The sequence below is a fragment of the Myotis brandtii genome, unplaced genomic scaffold, assembly GCF_000412655.1.
Source record: "Myotis brandtii unplaced genomic scaffold, ASM41265v1 scaffold475, whole genome shotgun sequence".
In the NCBI taxonomy this organism is placed as follows: Eukaryota; Metazoa; Chordata; class Mammalia; order Chiroptera; family Vespertilionidae; genus Myotis; species Myotis brandtii.
In genome coordinates, this window is record NW_005368148.1 from 1,536,438 (window position 1) to 1,559,996 (window position 23,559).

Sequence of the window (23,559 nt, forward strand, 5' to 3'; positions counted from 1 at the left end):
ATATATATAATCTTGAGTATTAGGGAGAAACTTAAAAATCTTAGTTGAATATGGATAAGTTGTTTTGTATAATCTGATTGTAGTTCTGCTTTTGAATTAATAACAATTTTGGCAAACTGCCCTTCTAAAGCTTAAATCCTTGTCTGATGTCAATTAAGACACTCTATTGCACCTAACCTTTTTTCCTGGAAGTGAAACTGTGGGAAAGTAAGGCTCAACACTTTCAACATTTGATAAAATTCTGTCCCTTATATACAGTTTTACTATCATATATATCATACTTATAAAACATGTATAATACCTGAATATAATTTTAGTGTTCCCCCACCCCAATAATTTTGCATTTTGGTCTTCTATTTATATCAGTGGTTCTCAACCAGGATGATTCTGTCCCCATTGTCCATTCCAGCAGAAATTTTCCAATGTCTAAACATATTTTTGCTTGTCATGATTTAGCAGGGGACATATGCTGCTGGCATCTAATGGTGTGATATAATGGGAAATGTGTATGGGATCATCCCGGGTTCCTGGCACACAGTGCCTAAGACCCTTGGAATCTCTGCAAGTGTCTCTCTGGCATGCTAGTGAGATGACTAGTGGTTGGGAGCCCCTAGATAACTTCAGGATGGAGGCTGGTCATCAGAGAGAGCAAGGCATGATTAGAGGGTTAGAACTCTTAGCCCAACGTCTGCAACCTCTGGGAGGAGTAAGAAGCAAGAGGTTGAGTTCAATCATTAATGGCCAGTGATTTTGTCCATTCTGCCTGCATCATGAAATCCTCTTAAAAAACAAAACAAAACTCTAAGCAATTGGGTTAGTCGATGTTTGGTGATGAATACATCAAGTGCTGGGAAGGAGAGAGCGTGGGAGTTCTGTGCCCAACCACTCATACCTTGCCCTATACAGCTCTTCAATTTGGCTGTTCCTGGGTTGTATCCTTATAACAAACCATTCATGTTATGTACACTGTTTCCCTGAGTTCTGTGAGCCATTCTAGCAAATTACAGAACCTATAAAAAGGCATGGGAATCCCTGTAATTTATAACGGGTTGGTCAGAAACAGAGGTGGCAATCTAAGATTTATGACTGTTGTCTGAAGTGGGTGTGGTCTTGTGGGATTAAGCACTTCACCTATGAGGTCTGAGCTAATTCCAGGTAGCTAGTATCAGAATTGTATTGTATTGTAGGACATTCAGTTGGCATCCTGAGAGTTGGAGAACTGGTTGTTGGTGTGGAAAACTCCCACTCATTTGGCATCAGAAGTGTTGTGGGTAAACAGCTCAGAAGTGGGTAGAGGCCAGTGATGTACTAAGCATTATGTGATGCACAGGACAGCCTCCCAAAACCAAGGATTATCCAGCCCAAAATTATCCAGCTCAGTCCACAGTGCTGAGGCTGAAAAGTTTATATGTTCATCTGTGCAACATTTCCAAGATGAGAAAAGTAGCAAAAGGCTGAAGCTCACAAAACCAGTTTATGAATAAACTGATTTAGGTATTAATGTTTATATTAAAATGATAAGGTGTGGACTACAGTTGAATAGTGTAGCATGATCTGACTGTAGTGGCTTAAGTCTTAAGTACTTGTAGTAGTCACAGCCTCACAAATTACTTATGAAATCATAGGTGGAATCGTATGAAATTACAATTCTTGTTAGCTAAAAGTGGTCAAATATTGACAGTTTCATATGGTCAAATCTGATAAAATAAATTTCTTATTAGCTATTTCATTTTTATTTACTTGACTAGTGACACCATTAAAAAGGAAAACATTAACAAAATACAGTATTACAGATACATTTAAATAATAGTGTAAATAAAAGAAAATTATATAAAGCAGACAGTGTTCCTGCCTTTGGTCATAATAAGGAACAGTGAGGTAAGATTATTTCTGTTTTTTGAACAATATCTATTTAGTTGTTAGGAACATCTTGTGTTTCTTAGAGGAAGAAATATTTTCATCTGACTTTTATAATTTCTTAGTGTGGCTCACCTGCAATACACAGTTGAAAATATGAGCTAGAAAAATACACACTGTTTAATATAATTATTGTATCTTTGGTTCTTAAAAACCGAGGCATGGAAATCACATTTTGGTAAATGGTAAATGTTGCTCTTATGTTCCTGTTTCCTCCCACTCCCTGCTTACTCCTCCATAGACATTGGCATGTGAAGTTATTGTTCTAATCACTCACTTAAGTGATTTTAATGATTTTTCTCCTTTAAAAGAATACTTGTTAATCAACATGCGTCTCAAGAGCTTTCCAAAGTAAGGGCTTATATATTCTCCTTCATTCCATCACTCAAAAAAGTGCTATCTGTCATTTGGTCTGTTTAAAAAAGATCTTATCACTGGCCTTTTTTATCTCAGGGCATATTCTTCATTGTTAATTTAATTATCCTAGGAATATAATAAAATCAAGAGACTTCAGAGTAAAAACCATGAGCACCACCCAGAAGAGTGTCCAAAATTAATCTGTTAGTACTGTGGTCAGCAAGGGACCTTGATTTTGGAGAATAGCTCCTTAAACAAGATTGTTTTCAGTACAATGTACGTTTTACTAAATTAGGGTATTTTGATAACCCAATTTTACTAACATAATATGCACACCAAGCTTTTAAAAAATCAGGGTTATTTTATTTTAAAAAGTTAGCAAAGCTGATAGGGAATTACTTATAGACCCAACAAGTCATATTTTCCAAGTCCTTACACTGAAAGTGGTCTTAAGGTCGTCATTTTAGGAAAATTTTATCTCTTTTTCAAGGATATTAGAATTATTGCTATTCAATATGCTCAATCACTAATTTATCTAGGCTGTCTAATACGTTTGAACAGTGTTTGAACATTAGAACAGCAGCTTTTGTTTTATATCCTTATGTGTCTGATATATTTACTAGGGAATAGGCCGGTTGCTTGAAGTAATTAGAACACTTTATAAAGTTGACTAATGTTCGCAATTTATGCATTGGAGGGAGGTGGTGGGATACAAGCAAATAGCTGTGAGCGACAGTCATGCTTCACTTATATCTCTTCTTCTGCAGACCACAATTCAAATGTGTAAATTAGCATGCTATGTTATATTTATTGTATCAAGATTATTTAAACTGCTGTTTTAATTCATCATTTTAAAAAATCATTCCTTTCTAGAAGAATTCATAGGGCAATATTAGTATAACATTTCCAGTTTCAAAGGTACTCTGTAATTTTCTAATGGCTTTTTATTGAATGACAGCCTGCTTATTATCATATCTAAATGTCACATTGGCAAGAGAAAATTGTACGTATAATGATGAAAGTAAAAACAGCTCTGTTTCTAAAGGCGAATTTAATGACTATGAGTTATCAAAACGTACGTCAAACAGAAGTACATGACTTTCAATTTAAATATTTTAAATAAAGTAAGCTCTAACAGCAATACTTTCTGATTCTAAGATGAATAGAGACCCACAAATTATCCCATTATTCTTAAGAGTCTGTTGTCTATTGACAACCACCAGGATCTCTTCAAGATACATTTACCAAACAGCATAGGTAAAAATACTGTTTATATAAAAGGTAGCAAAGCTTCTCAAAGAATGGCTTTCAAACTTCCACGTTCTAAGCATTTAACATGAAAGGATTTCAAGATTATAAATTTTGCAGATTAGGAAACAGTTCCAGAGATGTTAGGCGCCAGGCTCTAGATCTTGTGCAGAACTCACAAGGAGAAGTTAGTGCCAGTGCTGTGACTAAGGCCCAGGTCTCCCCAAGGCATATTACTCTTGCTATGTGAGCAGGGCCTCTCCGGAAAACCCTCTTTAGCACTGAGCATTCACCTCGCTTGCTCTCACTAGATTCAATGGTTTTCTTTCTAGAATGGCCCAACCTTATATGTAAAGCAGGATGAGAATTATGCTCTATATGTTACCTTCACTCCAGTGAGAGAGATGGTCTTCACTAAAGAAGACAAAGTATTTTAGCCAAATATTGTTATTTTTCCATTAAAGCTGCTGACAACACAAAGGGACCTAATATTCATATTATAGACGTTATTTTTTTCTGCTTTTAAAAAAAAGTATCAAATCACAATAGGCCCTAAAGATGGCAGCGTACCCAACAGACACATGCACCGGGTGGTTCTCTTTTCTGTGAAAGTTTGGGGCTCTGGGAAGTTTGACCCGATCACCATCTGGTTACAAATTAACCTTAGGATTTAAAGAGCTCTTCATGTTTTGAGAGAAATGTCCAACTGTTGTTATGACAACCGTGAAAAGGAATCATCCTTCTTTTCAGAAAAAGGAAACGGAGTTAGCAATCAAATGGCTTGTCTGCACCCACCGAGCAAGTCGGTGGCACTAGCATCTTCAATTATCTTTAGTCCTCTGCCCTGTCAATTAGAAAAGGTTGCATGCAAGGACATACGGGGATTCACCTTTATCAAGTCTTGCTACCGAGGGAGTCTTAAACATAAGAGCTGCAAGAAGAAAATTAGCAAATGGCCTTTGAGAGTTTTAACATTTTTAATAAAGCAGAAAAAACAACAAACAAACAAAAAAACACCACACTCCTACCCAAGGCCAAGTAACTTTATCTTGAAAGACATTTTTTAAGAGAGCCACCCAGTCAGTCTCACTACACTTAAAAGATAAATTTACTCTGGTGCTCTCTGTAGTCACAAATCACGCTGAAGTATTAATCTGTTAGCATGGGTGGCCTTAACGACTGTTCTATACCTTTTCCTGGCCTGATTACGTGTACTCAGGCATTTCAACAGCTCTTACACAGCTAAAAGCCAATTTATTAGTTCAGGGCCAAGTGCTGCTCATTTTTCAAGTCTCCTATGCTTTGCCCTGCAATAAAATGGAGAACACTTATTGCCTAGAGAATGGGACTGTCTTCTGATTCCAACCCTAGAAGTGGTCAGCAAGCTCTAATTCTGGTTTGAGGGCTATTTCATAATGCCATTCTCATCCTCTTCTCCGCCCCCCTGCCCCCCATTTAATTGGCATATGGTCCCATTTTGGAACAGGGTATTTGTTCACTTGAATTCTTTCCATGGAGGGAAAAATAATTTTCCAGGCTCATTTCCCTGAGAATTGCTTAGTTCAAGACCAAGTTAGTTTAAGTAAATTGTTGATAAGATTGTGGGAATACTAAGTTCGTGACTCTAAAATGCCTGGCAGAAAAACATGAATAAGAAAAACCAAAATTTCAAAGTCAGGGTGTTCCAGAGAGCAACAGCATGTGTGTCTGATTGTGCATTTGAAATTGTGTTTTTTAGATGCCAGACAACCCTGGGGCATTTGAGAAGATGTTACCAAACAATACAGATGTCTGCTCTGATTTGCATACCCCATGTGTTTTGAGATGCATTTGATGAGTGGATTTTCAAAGGCTGGAGCAACACTGGCAGGTCCCTCAGTGTGTCAAAGAGCACAGAGCAACCGCCCCATGACGAGCAGAGTGCACAACTAAAGGGTTGTCCCTGCTAATGAAATGCAATGAGACACATTGTGTCAAAGGAGGCTCACACCAAAAATAATCCTGAAAATATCAGACAGATTAAAACATTCCTTTGCAAATGAACGTGTAAACAGAGGAGGAGCTTTAAGTCAATGAGGACTAATTATGGAAATAGTTGTAAACATTTTATTTGGACTAAATTGAAAGGTCAAAAGAGTATACAGCAATATTCTCTATCATTTTGCAGTGACTGTGGGACTTCATTGTTTAGTGTCAGTCAATCACAGACAACCCTGGTGCTGTCAACCCTGGTGCCTTAAATATTTTTTATTCTGGTACATCATATAGTTACGTTATTGGTTTGTGTTAATTTTAGATCTTCTTCAGTAGTGTCTTAGTTCTGAGAGAGAGAGAGAGAGAGAGAGAGAGAGAGAGAGAATGGACAACCTTCATTTGCCTTCTCTATGTGACCCGACCAGGACTGAATTGAAACTACAAACCAGGTATGTGCCCTGACCTGGATTAGATCCAGCAACCTTTCGGCACACAGGGCGATGATGCTCCATCAATTGAGCCACTCTTACCAAGCTGTGTGCCACTCTTTCCTCGTGCACTGATAATATGGACCTGCTCTGCATACTAGTCTTATTTCCGGCTCCCTACCATAGTTTTGTATTTCTTGCTTATTTTATTTTTCTGCCTGTATTATGAAAATATGTCATGAAACTTCTTTATTTGGGGAGAAAGCAGAGAATAAGTGAATTTGGTGGTGCACAGTGAGGAGAGTAGGGTAGCAAAGTGGTGATTTCAAGTTGGGTCTTTAAGTCTTTGGCCAATTTGTGCCTCCTTCCTCAGTGACCCCTCCACCTCTGTGCCCAGAGAGAGACTCATGTTATCTCTGGATGAAAAGGAGTTTATGTACAAATTTACAATATTATGTTAGGGAAAAAATGAATTCCTCTTAGGAGAATTTTTAATTTTTACAGGTTCTTCAGAGAGAGGACAATATTTAAAACCCAAGGAATATTAGAAAAGTGAAACCCTAAACAAAGAAATCACATTGGAGAGTGGTGTGAATTTACCCATGGAACTGGTCTGACTTGCCCTTTGAAGATGTCTGCCTTCATCCACAAAAGTTAAAGGGACCTGAGACCACTTGCCTCAGCTGAAACTCTCTGTCTTTCCCTCTCTCCTTTGCTGCTGAGTTTAACATGTTCACATCTCTCTCAATATTGAAGATTCATAATATTTCATTACACATTTCTGACTAATTTAAATTTCTTATGATTTTGTATAAGCTCACTGACACTTTTTCTTTTAAATTTCGATTCATTTTCAGTCCATGTTAGGGGACTCAATTCCTATGACTCCATCATAAAATGAAAATGAAGCAGTGGTTTGATAAATCCAATTGGCATTTGTTAACCAACACCCTAAAACTCTCAACATACAATATTATTCTCTCCTCCCTCATTCTTGAAATATAGTGATTGTCTTGTGTGATGCAACTGCTTTTTCTCTCAACTCTCCGTGTGTGTGTGTGTGTGTGTGTGTGTGTGTGTGAATGTGTGTGAAATCCTCCCCCTTTCTCTGATTTTTAAATGCTAAAGTTCCTCAAGAATCAATCTTCAGTGTCATGTTCCTCTCATTCTCTACTATCTCATCAACATTTAATTAATTTATTTTTAAAATATATTTTTATTGATTTCAGAGAAGAAGCAGGGTGGGGAGAGAGAGAGAGAGAGAGAGAGAGAGAGAGAGAGAGAGAGAGAGATCAGTGATGAGAGAGAATCATCCATTGGCTGCCTTCTACATGCCCCCTACTGGTTATCAAGCCCGCAGCCCAGGCATGTGTCCTGACTAGGAATTGAATCATGACTTCCTGGTTCATAGGCTGACAATCAACCACTGAGCCACACCGGCTGGGCACTCATCAACATTTTAAACTACCATCTACCATCTAAATGCTCATTATTCTCAAATGAATACCAACTTCTCCTCTGAGCTTCACACCTGCCTAACTATGTCTCAAAGGCACCTCTTATTTAACCTGAGCAAAAAATCAATTCATGGCCAAACCACTCTCCAAACCTGGTAACCATACAGTCAATCTCAGTGAATGCCATCAGCTCCCTCTGATTTCCAAACCCCAAGTCTCTGCATCTTCCTTGACCTTGCTCCCTTCATGACCAATATCTATTTCCTTAATAATACCTGCTGGCTTTGCCACTCAACTATGTCTCAAATGCTTTTCTCTACTCACACTGCCCTCTCTAGTCCTGCCTACCATCAGCTTTTACCTGGAAAATATTTCCATTGTTCTTCCTGCTTTCACTTTTCATTCCTCCAATCCTGGAGGAAAGAATACTCATTTAAAATATAAACCAATTCAATTCATTTGCTAGCTTAGAGCCTGAAGTGATTACCCTAAATTCTTAGCATTTATTTAATCTCTGCCTTTTACATTTTTAGGTCCTAGCCTTATTGGTGCTTTGGTTGCTTGAATTTATGATAGTTTCTACTGGGGGCTTTGCACATACTGTTTCTCTGTCTAAAATGCTCTCTGCACTTCCTTGCCCAGCTAATGCCAACTAATTTCTGCCTAACCGGTACCAGCTAATTCTTTAAAGTTCAGCTCAAATCTAGTCAAAATGTCACTTCCTCAGGGAAGCCTTTCTAGAAAGATTAATTTGTGTCTCTTCTCCACTGAGCCATATGCACCATAAAGGCAAAGGTCATGTCTATTGTATTCACTCTTTTATAGGTAGTATTTTGTAGGCACCCAGAGAATATTTGTCAGATAAATGAATGCATATGATGAAGTGAATGAACATGGGTAATGTTGGTGCATGAAGTGCTGCAGAGTAATTATAGGCAGTCTTTAATTTGAGTTTTTAACAAGTGGTGTGTAGATTTACAAACATGACTATACCATTTGGAGGTTTACATAGATTTTGCCATGAGAAAAAGTTCTTGCTGGGAAACAATATCGAGAATCACCAATTTGGGTCATAATAAATACATTTACAGATAGATATTCATGTAGCTATCAGAGATGCCCAACAAGAGGGCTCACATATGGATTCCTTCAGTTTTCAGAGAAGTAGGATAGAGCCTAGGGCAGCTGACCCAATTGGCACAATATGCTGTACCCACTTTCTATGAAAGTTATGACATAAAATAATTTCAAACATGCTTCTATATGGGAGCAATTTGAAGCTGTTTTTTGTTGTTTGCTGCTTTTTTTTAAAGAAGTGATTGAGATTTTCAAAAGCACAGTGAATTGCATCAATGAGGCTAAACTTGAATCAGTCTAAAAACTATATGTTCATTCAGACTGCCACCAAAATGACATCAATTAAGTGTATATAATAGCATTATAAATATTTATAACATGATGGATGTTAAAATGAAAAAAGTAGAATATAAAGGCACTATAATTGTAAAACATAATAACAGTTTTTATAGCTGTACTTAGACTTTGATTTTTATCTACCTTACTATATTATTTCTATTAAAGTGAAAATAAACATTTTAATAAAAATAGACATAATTATAAACAATACACTGACTTTTCCCCCTCTCTGCACGACCATAACCTGGAAATATAGCTGTGGCATATGTAAATCACCTTATTATCGTGCAATTTTTATATGAAATATTTTTATTATCAACTATTATAATTAGAAAACTAAGTTGACAAATAAATATATATCAGTAGATATGTTTTTATTCAGAGAAAGAGCTGTTTTGCTTATAACTGCAGAGTACAGTATTTAGCCATTAAGTCATCAATGATAGTATAACTTGAATCCCTCTTCTGTATATCTACCCCCAATATTTGAAAACACTTATTCATAAAGATGTAAGTACCCCTATGTTCATTGCAGCATGTTCTACAATAGGCAAGACAGAGAGAGAATTAGTGGATGAAGAAGAAGTGGTACATATATATAATAGAATACTACTCAACCATTTCTGACAACATGGATGAATCTTGAAAGTATCATGTTAAGGAAAATAAGTCAGATGGAAAAGACAAGAACCATATGATTTCACCTATATGTGAGATATAAAACAGAAAGCCACAGGCAAACAAACAAACTTATAGACAAAGACAACAGTATAGTGGTTACTAGAGGGGAAGAAGGTGGGGAGAGGATGAAGAGGGTAAAAGGTGTCATATACATGGTGATACAAGGAGACTAGACTTTGGGTGGTGGGCACACACTAGAATATACAGATGATATATATAGAATTATACACCTAAAACATATAATATTACTAATTAATGTTACCCCAATAATTAAAACATATTTTATTTTTTAAGAAATAGTCTGTATTCATATATCAGAAATACTTGTAGCGAAGTAAAACATTTACATTTTCTATTTGATATTTCTAGATGGTTATGTTTTTTACAAGACAAGGTATAGATGTGGAGAAAGGTCTCACCACCCAAATAGTGATATATCACAGTAAGTATCATATTTTATTCTTAGAACTAAACAGTGAACATAATCATTGAGTTATACATCACTCTCTCTACTAAACTGCAAATTTCTCCACGTTAGAAAATAGTTTTCTATTTGTAAAGCACAATCCTTAACCCATCATGTTTCTAAATGTTTATTAAATGAGTGCATATTCTCAAAGGGAAATAGTGTGTATCTTTCAGCATACATCCTACTTCCTACTCTAAGTGAGGTTTAAGGATCTTTAGCGTGATCTGGTGTTGTCTCTCCTAATGTCTTTGTGATTACAACTTCATATTTAGGAAGAGAAGCCCTTAGTGGATTATTGGCAGCAATTATGAGATGCTTAAACATGCCATAAAGGCAAAGTTTCTGTCAAGAATCATTTCCTTTGTAGAAAATGCATCTCTTTAGATAGGCTGGGAGCACATATCCCTCAATGGGGAGTTTTGAGAACTATTTCCCCAGGATAGTTCTCACAAGCCGAGCTCCCTGGACCAGCCACTCGAGCTGAATGCTTGGTGTGGTTTTTCTCAAAGGGATGATCTTTCATTTTGTGGACTCATTAGGCCACTGGTACCTGATTATGCTAATAGCATAATTGTTCCACACAACCGAGTTTCAAAACGTCTCAACAGAATCGATCTTTATAGTCAGTACTTTTTTTTCCTTTTTACCCAGATAGGCATGTTAGTGAGACGCTACCAAAAAAAATTTCACATGGATAAATAATATGATCATTTTACTTGGATTTTAAGAAATACTAATCTTACCTTTAATGAATTTTGCAAAAGCAAGGGGACCTTTAAAAAGTAAAGCTTACACAGTAGAGCCAAAGCAACAGTTCAGTTCTAAGTGGCACAGGTTTTGTGATCTATATAAAAATGTTGTGGTATTAACAGAATTATAATGATATTTGGAAGAAATTATATCCTTGCCCTAATCTCTGCAATGTTGGCAAACCTAATAAGTTCCCGAAATACAAAGTGAAGGTTTACTGTATTTAAGATGAAAAAAAATCCAACACAGAGAGACAAAACTATTAACCCATATTGAAGTTTATTTAACCTTTGTTAATTCACAATTTACCTCTCTTGAGTGACAGGATATCTAATTAAAGATGCTACCAACTTCAGAAATCTTCATATATGAATTATTAGAAAGCTATAAAGTGCTAATACTGTTAAAGGTATAAGTACACATCCCTCAATATGTATGTTAGTTTGTGTTTATGTACTTATGTATGTATTTATTTATTTGGCTATTTTGAGGAATAAAGGTTACATTATCAATCTCCCTAGAATTTGGATTAATGGTTTTACATTTTTTTCATCAAACTATTCCCATTTTTAAAATAATTATAAATATTAAGAAATGTGGATTATGCAGTCATTTGGATTTAGTACTAAATTAAAAAATTCAAACTGATCTTACTTTTAAAATTCAAGTATAAATATATAATGACTACTTTATAATGCTGTCAAATTTATGGTCAAATAGCAATATTTTGAACCACTTACTGGTTCAAAAAGTTTAATCATAATTAAACTTTCTTTTAACTAAATAATAATATTTTAATAAAAATTATATTTATGAATATTTTCCAGACCGGGTTTAATTTTTTGACATGCTATCAGAGTGAGAGTAGTTTGCCTACATAATGTTAGAAAATTCTTACAGATATAACTATTTAACATTATAGATATGCAATATTATCTGTAAATCAAACCATATATCCAATGCATTAGGTTATGTTTCTAATGATTACTTGTACCGACAATATCATCCACTTTTATATCAATTTATACTTTACAAAGTATTTTTCCGTGTCATCATCATTTAAATAACAAAAATACCATTTTTAAAGTAAGACAATGAGATTAAGAGAGATGTTAAGTTCTGACAAAGATCACTTGGTTGGAAATCAGAGAGCCAGGAGCAGATCCCAGGCTTCCGGCCCTTGTTCAGGGCCATATTTTTACATACTGACTGACTCTCCGCCAACATAAAGAACTGCCACCACCCCTCTTTCTAATTGTCTGAATCTGAATCTCAGAGAGTTTGTTTTCTTATTATCTTTAGTTGAAACATGTGAAAGTGAACCCATAAATGCCCAGAATTCATGAGATGCACACAGTTATCTTTGCAAAGCCAAGAGCAAACCGAGGAGGATGCAACTAGCTCACAATCGCTTTCCATCACTGACCAAGTGCAAGCCTGTGACCAGCCTCATCACTGAGTAGAGGAAATCGAAGTTATGCAAAAACTTTAATCGGTGAATAGTTCTAAAGTTTAATAGGGAAAGAGAAGTAGATCAAAGAATACTTTAAGTTAAAAAAAAAAGCAACCTTTGACTTTTTTTGGAACTAGACCAATTTTTTCATCTTCAGATATTATCAAGACAAAAAATATTTTATTTCTTTTGGTTTTAGGTTATCACAAAACCAACTAATCAAATTCTGCCCCTGAACTATCTATTTACTGATACATTTTGTTGATTTGATCTTTCAGGTATCCTGTATGATATCAAATACAAAATTATTTTTACTCAAATTACTTCATCACAGAAAAGAGGGGAGGATTATACAGATCACAATTTTTAAAAAGTAACCTACAATTTTTGCAGAAAAAGCCAATGTGAAATTACTTCAAATATTTGTAAAAAAAAAAAAAAAGCTGTGTTTTAAAGCAAGTTATTCTAGGAGAGAAAATTGTATTTTGTTTTACAAAAATGAAAATTAATGGGATATGTACTACCTCATAACATTCTGAAAACAGTGCCACCCAAGATCAATGTAAAGCAATGATGTATTCACTCAGGAAAATATTTTCCAGCCTTATTATTTTTCATACAATTTCACAAACAACTATTGAACACAACAACCATTCATTCAGAAAGTATTTTCAGTGGGAGAAATAATGTGTTTACACTCAATTTTTTATGTTGAATTTTAAACTAACCATTTTCTTTGTTGAGATAATCTTCCATACAAAAGTAATAATACTATGTAGTAATTACCTTGAATGGTTTGCTTCCCTTTCTTCTTACATAGTTTCTTCCCGTCAGAGTGATGGACTTGGTTAAGTCCAACCAAACATTTTATCTTATTTCTACTCAAAATCACTTTTTAAATCAAGATTAAGGCCAAAGGGGAAAAAATGTCACTTACTTTGCTTTAGCTTCTGCATCCTCATATGCTTTATTAGAAACATCCTCCAATCCTCCAATCAAATGCTTGAAAGAGCTGTTAGAGGCAAAACATAGTGAAAAGGATTAATCCTCTATGAAGCTGTCACAATGACAACCTAGTCAATGATATATCAAAACACTCTAAAAGGATCTAATAAAAATTAAAACACTTAACCTAGAAACATTATTAATACACATATCAGATAATGATATCAACTCTGTGGGAGCAGGGACCTCTTCAGTCATGTTCATTTCTGTAGTTCCCACCACTGAGAACCGTAGCTGGCAAAAGCCGATATTCAAAGAATTGGGTGAAATAAAGTTGATGGCACCCTGATACATATCACAAAGTTAATAAGTCGATTACAATGGTGAAATAACAAGACCTATTAGTTATTAAATGCCTAGTGTATTCCAGGCACTATTCTTTTAATTCTCATGAACATATATTCATTCCAATTCTGAAACAAACTAAAAAAATAAGAATCATTAACTCTACATGAAATAGTAAAATAATCTTCAAAGGCAAAATAAGAACTAACAGGAGAGAATTATAGAAAAATCATCTCGTTCTGGAGAAGTGAAGGACTGACTTTAGCATAAACTGAGAAGAGTAATGTATCTGCTTAAACCCTATCTATTTAATATTCTATGTTCAGATCTACTTTATATAGTGAAGTCTCTTATATATTTATAAAATATTACAGAGTTGGAACAAATTAATACACAGGAATCACTCTTGAAAATTACTGCATGTAACACATACAGTAACTCTTATGCACACTACATTTTGGAAACCACTAAACTATAATGAATGAAGAAACAAAAGGCAAGTCTGTGTTTACAGAATCATCAGAGCCCTCCCTTACATGGTGCTTATATTGCTGGTATTGTTCTATACACTTTACATGTAGTAACAAATACTTTAATAGTTACAGATATCCTATGATTTAGTATCATCCCCATTTTGTAGATGAGGATACTAAGGAATGAGAGGTTAAGAAACTGACCTAAAGTCATGCAACCAAAAGACTGATAGGGAAGGAGTGGCCATTCTCTTTTACATCTTACTAGAGGCCCAGTGCACAGAATTTGTGTACTCTGGGGCGGGGGCGGGGGGGTTCCCCAGCCTGGCCTGTGCCCTCTCACAGTGTGGGAGCCCCACGATCGATCTCCCCAAAAAGGTAGGCCCCACCCACCCATCTGGGGCTCCTCAATGGATTGCCCCAAAGAGGGAGCCGGGGGACCCGGGACCTGCCTCTGCACCGTGTGGCGGGACCCCCGGCGTCGCCGTGTGGAGCCGTGGGACCCCTGGCATCGCTACCCGGAGCCGCTGGGACCTGCCTCCACACCGCACATGCAGCATCAAGTCTCTGCCCACCTGTGTGCACTTTTCTGCACACACAGCCCCGCCCACCCGCGTGCACCCGCTGCACATGCAGACTCCTGGTAATGGATTGTTACGGCGTGAGGGCAGAGCCGGGGGACCCGCCTCTGCACCGCACATGCAGCGTCAAGTCTCCGCCCACCTGTGTGCAACTTTTCCGCACACACAGCCCTGCCCACCCGCGTGCACCTGCTGCACACGCAGACTCCTGGTAATGGATTGTTACGGCGTGAGGGCATCACGGTGTGAGTGCATGATGACCACATAGGCTTTTATTAGTATAGATACCTATACTACAGCTCCCACCTAATCCCTGACTGTCTTGAAGATAACTGTCACATTTCTAACAATATTTGAGGTACGTGTGAAGAGTTTTAAAGTGCTGAAAGAAATTGCATTTTGATTTAAACCTCTATTATCTTAATGCATGCAGATGGCTTTGTATGTGGTATTAAAACAACAAAATATGGATACTCGGGTTCTCAAACACAGTAGGATGTTTGCTGATTTAAATTTAAACATTGTTTAGTCACTTTCACATAAACTTTTTTTAAAAAAACCTATAAAGAGGAACCTGACAGTCTGCTTAGGACTGATTTGTGGTTGGGGGAGTAGCTGTTATTTCAGGCCCTTATATGATGACCTCATCTGGGGGACAGGGTAACTAATGCTGGCTAAATACAATATGTTTTTTAAGAAAACTTCTTATTTATTGATTTTAGAGACGGGGGAAAAGGGGAGAAGAGAGAGAGAGAGAGAGAGAGAGAGAGAGAGAGAGAGAGAGAGATCTCCCCATTGTTTTATCTATTCATGCATTCAGCGGTTGATTCTTATATGTGCTCTGACCAGAGAATCAAACCTGCAACATTGGCCTATCAGGATGATAATCTAATCAACCAACTGAGCTACCTGGCCAGGGCTACACTAATTATTTCTAATACAAAAAGAAAATGACCAGACAGAGGCCCAAGGAATCAATAATCTTTACTTAGAAAGCAATCCTGACCAAATAATATTTTTCAAAACAGGCAACAAATGCATCCTGAATTCTAAGTCTCCTTCACAAGAGATCAAGCATCGTACTTAACTAAGAGTTTTAAGAAAATGTAGGATTTTCAAGCTATATTAAGAAGTTCCTGTGTGTCCTGCACTGATCATTGAATAATTGATCTTGCTAAACATAATTGATGACATTACAGGACACATCCCTCCTGGTGCAAGGAGGCACTAATTAGTGGTTCGGTTTTCCCTCTCACTAATATCTGTAGGAACACCTGCTATCTGTGTGGACCTCATCAAACACATTTGGAAACTTATTACCTGTAAGTATCAGATGCCTTTTTAAATATTTACTCAAGTCCTCTGACATTTCTTGAATACTGAAGGAGAAGGCTTGTTGATGCTTTATTTGGAGAGGGATTATGATGAAATGATTTGAAAACTTCGACTGAATGAGCAGAAACACTGAAATATTATGTATCAGTTACTATAACAAATATAGGAGACTATAGGAAAATCATGAAATTATTTTTTAAACTAACAATTCATGAGTGAGTTATATTTTAGTACCATAAAATAAAATAGCCAGTTTTACATATACTCTAGACATAATTTCAGAATAAATGAAGAAGACATTAGTGGGCAAAAGACTTTAACACAGAGTGTTTAAGGAAACCTATTGCATGCACACTAAGTATGAGGCACTTTCCTGTTACTTTTCTTTGGGTGTGAAATCCAGTTTTAACAAGCCTTGACAGAATGCTTTGATGAGGTAGATAAAATGTTATTCATTGAGTACAAGGAGGTATAAGAGCAAATGGAAAATCTATTTTATGTTTAATGCTGTTAATTTAAACATACTTGCAAAGGAGGGGTAGAAAAGAAAGAAGGAAGGAGGGAGGGAGGAATGAGGGAAGAAGAGAGAAGGGAAGGAGGAGAGGGAGGAAAAAATGGCAGGATAAATGATGATCCTTTCACATTAAGAATGTTATTTATAAATTTTTTTCTTAATAGTTAACATTTAGCCCTGGCCTGTGTGGCTCAGGTGGTTGAGCATCGTCCCTGCACTAAGAGGTCACCAGTTCAATTCCTATTCAAGGCATATGCCAGGGTTGTGGGCTTGATTCCCTGTAGGGGGCTTGCAGGAGGCAACCAATGGATGTTTCTCTCTCCCCCTCTCCTTCCCTCTCTAAAATCAATAAAACCATTTTTTTTTAAAGAAATAACATTCAAAATGCTGTGTTTCTCATTCTAGGAAATTTGCCTGTTTTAGAACATTCGAGTGACAGTAACTCAGTGGGTAGTAATTTCATTTACTGATGTTTTCATTATTAAGCCAAAACATTCTTCTGAAGGGAGCTGATTACTTAGTGGTATGACTAAAAGTGTATAATTTTGTTCTTCAGTTGTGATATGATGAGACTGCATCTAGAGAGAAACAGGGTATTATTTATAAAATAGGCAGTCCAAATTTCAGAGAACAGCATTATCATGCTGCTAAGAAAATAACAGCATTGATATTTCACTTTGTAGTTTATAAAGCACTTTTTATATTCATATATTATGTATGCATTCAATCACTTATATTAGTCAATTTAGTCCTCATGATTTCCTATCCTCTATTCCACGATATTATTCAGGAATCTGGTAAGAAAATGTTTAAAATGCAACTTTTTCAAATTCAAAACAGGATGTGAGAAAAAATCTCAACACGAGTTTTTTTCTTGATTACATCCTTCAATAAGATGGTAATTTATTTCTTTTATTTTTTTAAAATATATTTTTATTGATTTCTGAGAGAATGGGAGAAGGAGGGGTTAGATAGAAACATCAATGATGAGAGAATCATTGATCGGCTGCCTCCTGCACACCCCCTATTGGGGATGGAGCCTGCAACCCGGGCATGTGCACTTGACTGAAATCAAACCCAGGACCCTTCAGTCTGCAGACCGCTGTTCTATCCACTAAGCCAAACCTGCTAGGGTGGTAATCTATTCTTAACAGTTAAAATTAAGTCAAAATGAGGTAAGAGTAAAATCTTAAACCAGAAAACTATTGCAAATATTTCAATGGTGTTAAGCAAAATATTTGTCAAGCATTGCCTAAACTCCTGAGAAAACCCTCTTAATTTGAAAGGTGTATAAAATTACAGCTCATTAGAGTTTCCTAACCTGAATCTTGGCTAAGTCCCTTAAAATGTATTTACTCAAAGGAATGAGAAAGTGTCCAAAATTAGTTGGGGCACTTGCTACTTAGCTAAGTCCAAGATTTTAGAGCAGTGGTTCTCAACCTTCCTAATGCCGCGACCCTTTAATACAGTTCCTCATGTTGTGGTGACCCCCAACCATAAAATTATTTTCATTGCTACTTCATAACTGTAATTTTGCTACTGTTATGAATTGTAATGTAAATATATGATATGCAGGATGTATTTAGGCGACCCCTGTGAAAGGGTCATTCAACCCCCAAAGGGGTTGCGACCCAACAGGTTGAAAACCACTGTTTTAGAGGCATCCTTCATTATTTTGATACTTTGAATCGAGAAAAATCTGTTCATCCATTTTGTGGATTCAGGTAAAGGTGCTCATGTTTATTATTTTTGTTTGCTTTATTTATAACTAGCAAAGTCATAATTATTCATGGATCATATTATCAAGAACCAAATGAATATATGTTTCTTCAGAGGGAATAGGAACCCCAAATACAGTAAAACCAAACAACATCCAAGTTCTGTCAATTATCCACCCACCCACCATATGTATTTATGCAATGCCTACTATCTATAAGGAATGGCTCAAGCTATTGTGGGTTATGCAAAGAGAATAAGATACACCCTTAAGAAAAGTATAGCCTTATATTAGAGATAAAACAAGGGATTAAAATACAAGGTAGGAGGTACGGATGGAAGCCTCTAGTCTAGCATCTATACAAAGATTGTCATCAAGTCAAATTATACGATAGTAATTTTAGAGAAAGTAATAACACTTTTATGAGCAAATGGTTTTCTTATCAGTGTTTTCCTTATTCTTGCACATCTATACTAATAATAGCCTGGCCCTAGGTGGTTGTCACGCCATCACGCATCACGCCCGCACGTCGTCACAAGATGGCCATCACAAGATGGCCATGACAGTGGAGGCGGGGCCCGGCGGAGGAGGCAGGTCAGGGCAGGGGAAGGCAGTTGTGGGCAATCAGGCCGGCAGGGGAGGACAGTTGGGAGCCATCAGGCCGGCAGGGGAGGGCAGTTGAAGGCCATCAGGCTAGCAGGGGAGGGAAGTTGGGGGCAATCAGGCCAGCAGGGGAGCAGTTAGGCATCAATCAGGCTGGCAGGGGAGTGGTTAGGGGGTGATCAGGCTGGCAGGCAGAAGTGGTTAGGGGCAATCAGGCAGGCAGGCAGGCAAGCGGTTAGGAGCCAGCGTTTCCAGATTGTGAGAGGGATGTCCGACTGCTGGATGTCCCTGTGGAATCAGGCCTAAATGGGCAGTTGGACATTGCCTGAGGGGTCCCAGATTGGAGAGGGTGTAGGCTGGGCTGAGAGACAACCCCCTGTGCACGAATGTTGTGCACCAGGCCTCTAGTATGTTTATATTTGCAAGAGAATATTATACAATCCAACCAAAGTTTTAGACATTTTGTTATCTCTCTTTCCTTTATAACAATAATCCTATTTCTATCATTGGGGCTATTCATTAGGGAAAATTGATTACAAATAACACACATTTAATTTAAACCATTTTCTAATTATAATTACACGCTTTAAAAGAATTGACATTTTAAAATAATGATCCAAATTGGCCTAGTGACCAGGAAATCAAAAGTTAAGAATTGATTTCAGAAATGCTTCCTATTTATTTGCTGTGATTTTTGAGGAAAAATTCATGTAAAATGAACCAAGTTTTTATGTTTAATATGTTTATATAGTTAGTTTTCTCTAAGACAGAGCCTTGTGGAGTTGATAAGGCTTCTTATGTTAGTCAATGACATGGTATATTTTTTAATTTTTACTTTTTTTTCTTTCTGATCCCAAAGGTAATATGTTGAAATTTTGGAAGACGCTAAAAAACTCCAAAGAATAAAAAGATTATTTGTAATGTCATAGCCCAGAGCTAAACATTAATATTTTGGCATATATTCTTCTAGACATTTTTCAATGTTATTTCAAAGTTGGAACCGTACTGTTTTAGTGCTTATTTGACTTTAGGCTATGTTTGTGCTTATACAATAACAATCTAATAGTTAAATGAAGAAAAAAAATTCAGTGTAGGGCATGCCTGATTATGTGGAAACATCCTATAAGGATGGACTAAATGTCTCAATATTATTTATTTGTTTATCTAATAATTTTACTGTTGAAGCTCTTACAATATCTTCTGGCTTAAGGTTTTATTTTTTACTGTTTTTGACTTTTAATCTATAACTGTTAAGAATATGTTACATCTTATTAAAGAATTATGAAAGAGATACGGTTTTAAAAGATGTATTTTGAGATTCCCCCCAAAAAACCATTTTTAATTTGTAAATAGTCTATCTTAAATAGTGATATGCAAGTTTCTTATATTTAACTAGAGGCCCGGTGCACAAAAATTCATGCACACGGAGTGGGGTGGGGAGGGCTCTCTCATAGTCTGGGACTCCTTGGATGATGTCCACCTGCCTGATTAGGCCTGCTCCCCGGGGGATTGGACCTAAGCTGGCAGTCAGACATCCCTCTGGCAGCTTGGGAGCCCTCGGGGAATATCCACCTGCCAGCTTAGGCCCACTCCCCATGAGCCCAGCTTGTGGCTGAGAGGAACTCCCCCTGTGGGAGTGCACTGACCACCAGGGGGCAGCTCCTGCATTGAGCATCTGCCCCCTGGTGATCAGTGCGTGTCATAGTGACCAGTCATCCCGGTTGTTCAGCCATGAAGGTCAATTTGCATATTACCCTTTTATTATATAGGATTCACCTTTACCTAACCATGATTGAATTCAGGAATATTTTGTAGTTTGTGGTACTCATAGTATGACTGGTAAACTGTTACTGGTCTGTGAAGAGATTAAGTGGAGAAGTTTAGAAACTTTTATAGCAATTTGACATTGCTGAGATATCCAAGGTCAAGTTCAGTGGATTCATATTTTTGAACAAGATATAGGCCTGTTTAGTTATTGTCAAAGTCATGAGGTGAAAAATATTTGCTACAAACTGCATGGGAGATTAGTTTGCTAACTGTAACCCAGAGTGTACAAAATTCAGAATCTATTTCTTTTATTGAAAGATAATTTACCCTTAACATTACAGGATAAGTTGATAGAACTGGCTATAATTTAATGAGGGATTAATGAAAATAGAACATTGCTTATTCTGTTTTGGGTGGGAAGAAAAGAAAAGAATATCCTAAGTATGTTGAAATAATTTTTAAAATCACTTCTTCCATTTCCTACAAGGCTCTTTTTTGAGTCTGGCTTCTCTACTCTGAGTGTATTAAACAAATCATGAAACGGTTTAGATTCACATTATTCTCTGCAAGTGGTATTTCCATCAATCCAACCTAAGTCAGAGAAGTTAACAAGCAAGAAACAGGCACATTTGGCACAGTAAGCGTAAATATTGACTACGCACTGTTCCTTCAAAGTGCACCTATTTCAGTTAGGACAGAGAATTGTTGTTTCACTCATAAATTTTGGTTTTGTTGTGACTGCAAAATACACGTAAAAGCCAGTCTTTCTGATTGTTTATACACATACTTCCAATGACAATGTGATCAACAGCAGTAATTCTTTTTATCCAGTGTTATGTTTGTTCTGATATTTTTATCGACATAGAATTTTATGTATGTTCAATCTAATATTTCTGGAAGGAGGCAGTTATTTTTATACCCTTTTAAATCTTACGTTCCTAGCAATCTATTTGTATTTTATTTGATAAAAGCATCTGTCTACGACAGAATGGACATTAAAATAGAACAGAACTGGCCCTGAGCACAGGTTCTTGGAGAAGCACTGTCCTGGACCACTCACCTCTCTCCCACCCTCTCTTACATGAATCCCGCCTGGCACCTTGTGGCTGCCTTTTCAGAGAACTCATCGCACAGGTCTGGGATTGGTAGTTTATGGTCAGTCTCCTTCACTAGACAATGAACTCTTGGACGTCTGTTTTTTCCTGACCGTGTATCCCTAGTGCTAGTGAAGTGTCTGCACACAGAATACACTCAATAAGTGCTTATTAAAGAGCTTAATGAAGTAATTACTTTAGCAATTTCTATAAGTGGTTATTGAAGATCTTAATGAAGTAGTTATTCCATCAATTTTATAATACCTAAAGGTATCCTTAGTCCATGAATTTAATCACCCTATGTTTAATTTAGTGGGTTTTTTTGAAATACAGAAATTCATTAAATCTGTATATAGTTTGAGAGAAAAGTGAAAAGAATAAATGGCATATTATAGAATTTATTGCTACAAATAAAAAATTTTAATACATGAACATAATTGTAATAGAAAATATTTAGAAGAAGTGCAGTTAAATACAAAATAGAGTGCCTGGCATCATAACAGATAAAAAGCATTGAATATGTCAAATCCATCACCTAAATTTGGCTGCTCTACCATATCTAGATAGATAGTAAAGGAAGTCAAAACAAAGATAATCTGGGCAGCTGCTGGTTTACTTCAGCTAAAGGGGAGAGAGACCTGGGAAATGGGAGAGGGGGAAGGGCTTCCCTGGACAGTGAAAGCTTCTCTCCAACACGTCCAGGGTCTCTACTTTCTCCACTGTATCCTTTATTGTGGCACTAATGTGAGAGCTGGGGTCTCACAGCATCTGTTGGTCTCTCCACGGTAAGAGAACACCTGTCTTATTCTTTCAAGGCGTTATTTTAGATCAGGGTCAGCAAACGTCTGCCTATGAACCAAATCCGTCCCATGCCTGGTTTTGTAAATAAAGTTTGATCAGAAAACAGCTACATTCACTCTTTTATATATTGTCCATGGCTCCTTTTACAGATAACAGCAGATTGACTGGTTGTAACAGAGACAGTGTGGCCTGCAAAGCTGGAGATACTTAGTATTGGCCCTTTACAGGACCAGGTTGCAGACCCTTGTTCTACATTGTTTTCTTTCCCTCATCCAACACAAAATCCTGTAATCCTGACTTCAATGATCTAAAATATATCCCCCTTTCTCTATTTGACTTTGTTTCCAATCACCTTCCTCTCCCTTGGGAATTCTATACAGACGTTATTTTAGATCAGGGTTAGCAAACGTCTGCCTATGAACCAAATCCGTTCCATGCCTGGTTTTGTAAATAAAGCTTGATTAGAAAACAGCTACATTCACTCTTTTATTTATTGTCCATGGCTCCTTTTACATATAACAGCAGATTGACTAGTTGTAACAGAGACAGTGTGGCCTGCAAAGCTGGAGATACTTAGTGTTGGCCCTTTCAGGAACAGGTTGCAGACCCTTGTTCTACACTGTTTTCTTCCCCTCGTCCAACACAAAATCCTGTAATCCTGACTTCAATGATCTAAAATATATCCCCCTTTCTCTATTTGACTTTGTTTCCAATCACCTTCCTCTCCCTTGGGAATTCTATAATTGTGTTTCCTTTACTACCATTCCTGTCATTTTACAGCAGGCAGGGTAATCCATCTGTTCTAAACATAAGTCAGATCACATTACTCCTCTACAGTCTCTCTGATTTCTCTCACTGTACTTCCTCTGACCTCGAATACATCAAGCTTACATTTACCATTGACCGCTCCCTGGAACATTCTTTCTCTAAATCTTTGCATGCCTTTTTCTTAATGTCATTTAGGTTTCAGCTCAAGGGTGTCTTCTTGACCACTGCAAAGGAGCCTCTATCCCCAAACCTTACTGCTGCTATTCTCTGTTACTTTAACCCATTTTATTTCCATCCCAGCACTTAGCACTTGCTGAAAGCATTTAGTTTAAATATCTGTCGTCTTCCCCAGGTTAGAATTAAGTTTCATGAGATCATGGACCTAGTCTACCTTATTCATTAGTAACTCTTTAGGAACTAGAATATAGCCTTGTGTGTTAGAGAAATTTGAAATGAATTCATGAAT

General features: G+C 36.9%; 1 protein-coding gene across 1 annotated transcript in view; it reads right to left on the minus strand.

Annotated features, from left to right (window-relative positions):
* The window catches only part of PRKG1 (protein kinase, cGMP-dependent, type I), a 995,570-nt gene that overhangs the window by 87,332 nt on the left and 884,679 nt on the right, over positions 1-23,559 (minus strand). Inside the window, exon 9 of the mRNA XM_005875929.2 lies at positions 13,088-13,162. Within this exon, the coding sequence (XP_005875991.1) occupies positions 13,088-13,162 (75 nt within the window). The remainder of the gene's footprint in view (positions 1-13,087; positions 13,163-23,559) is intronic.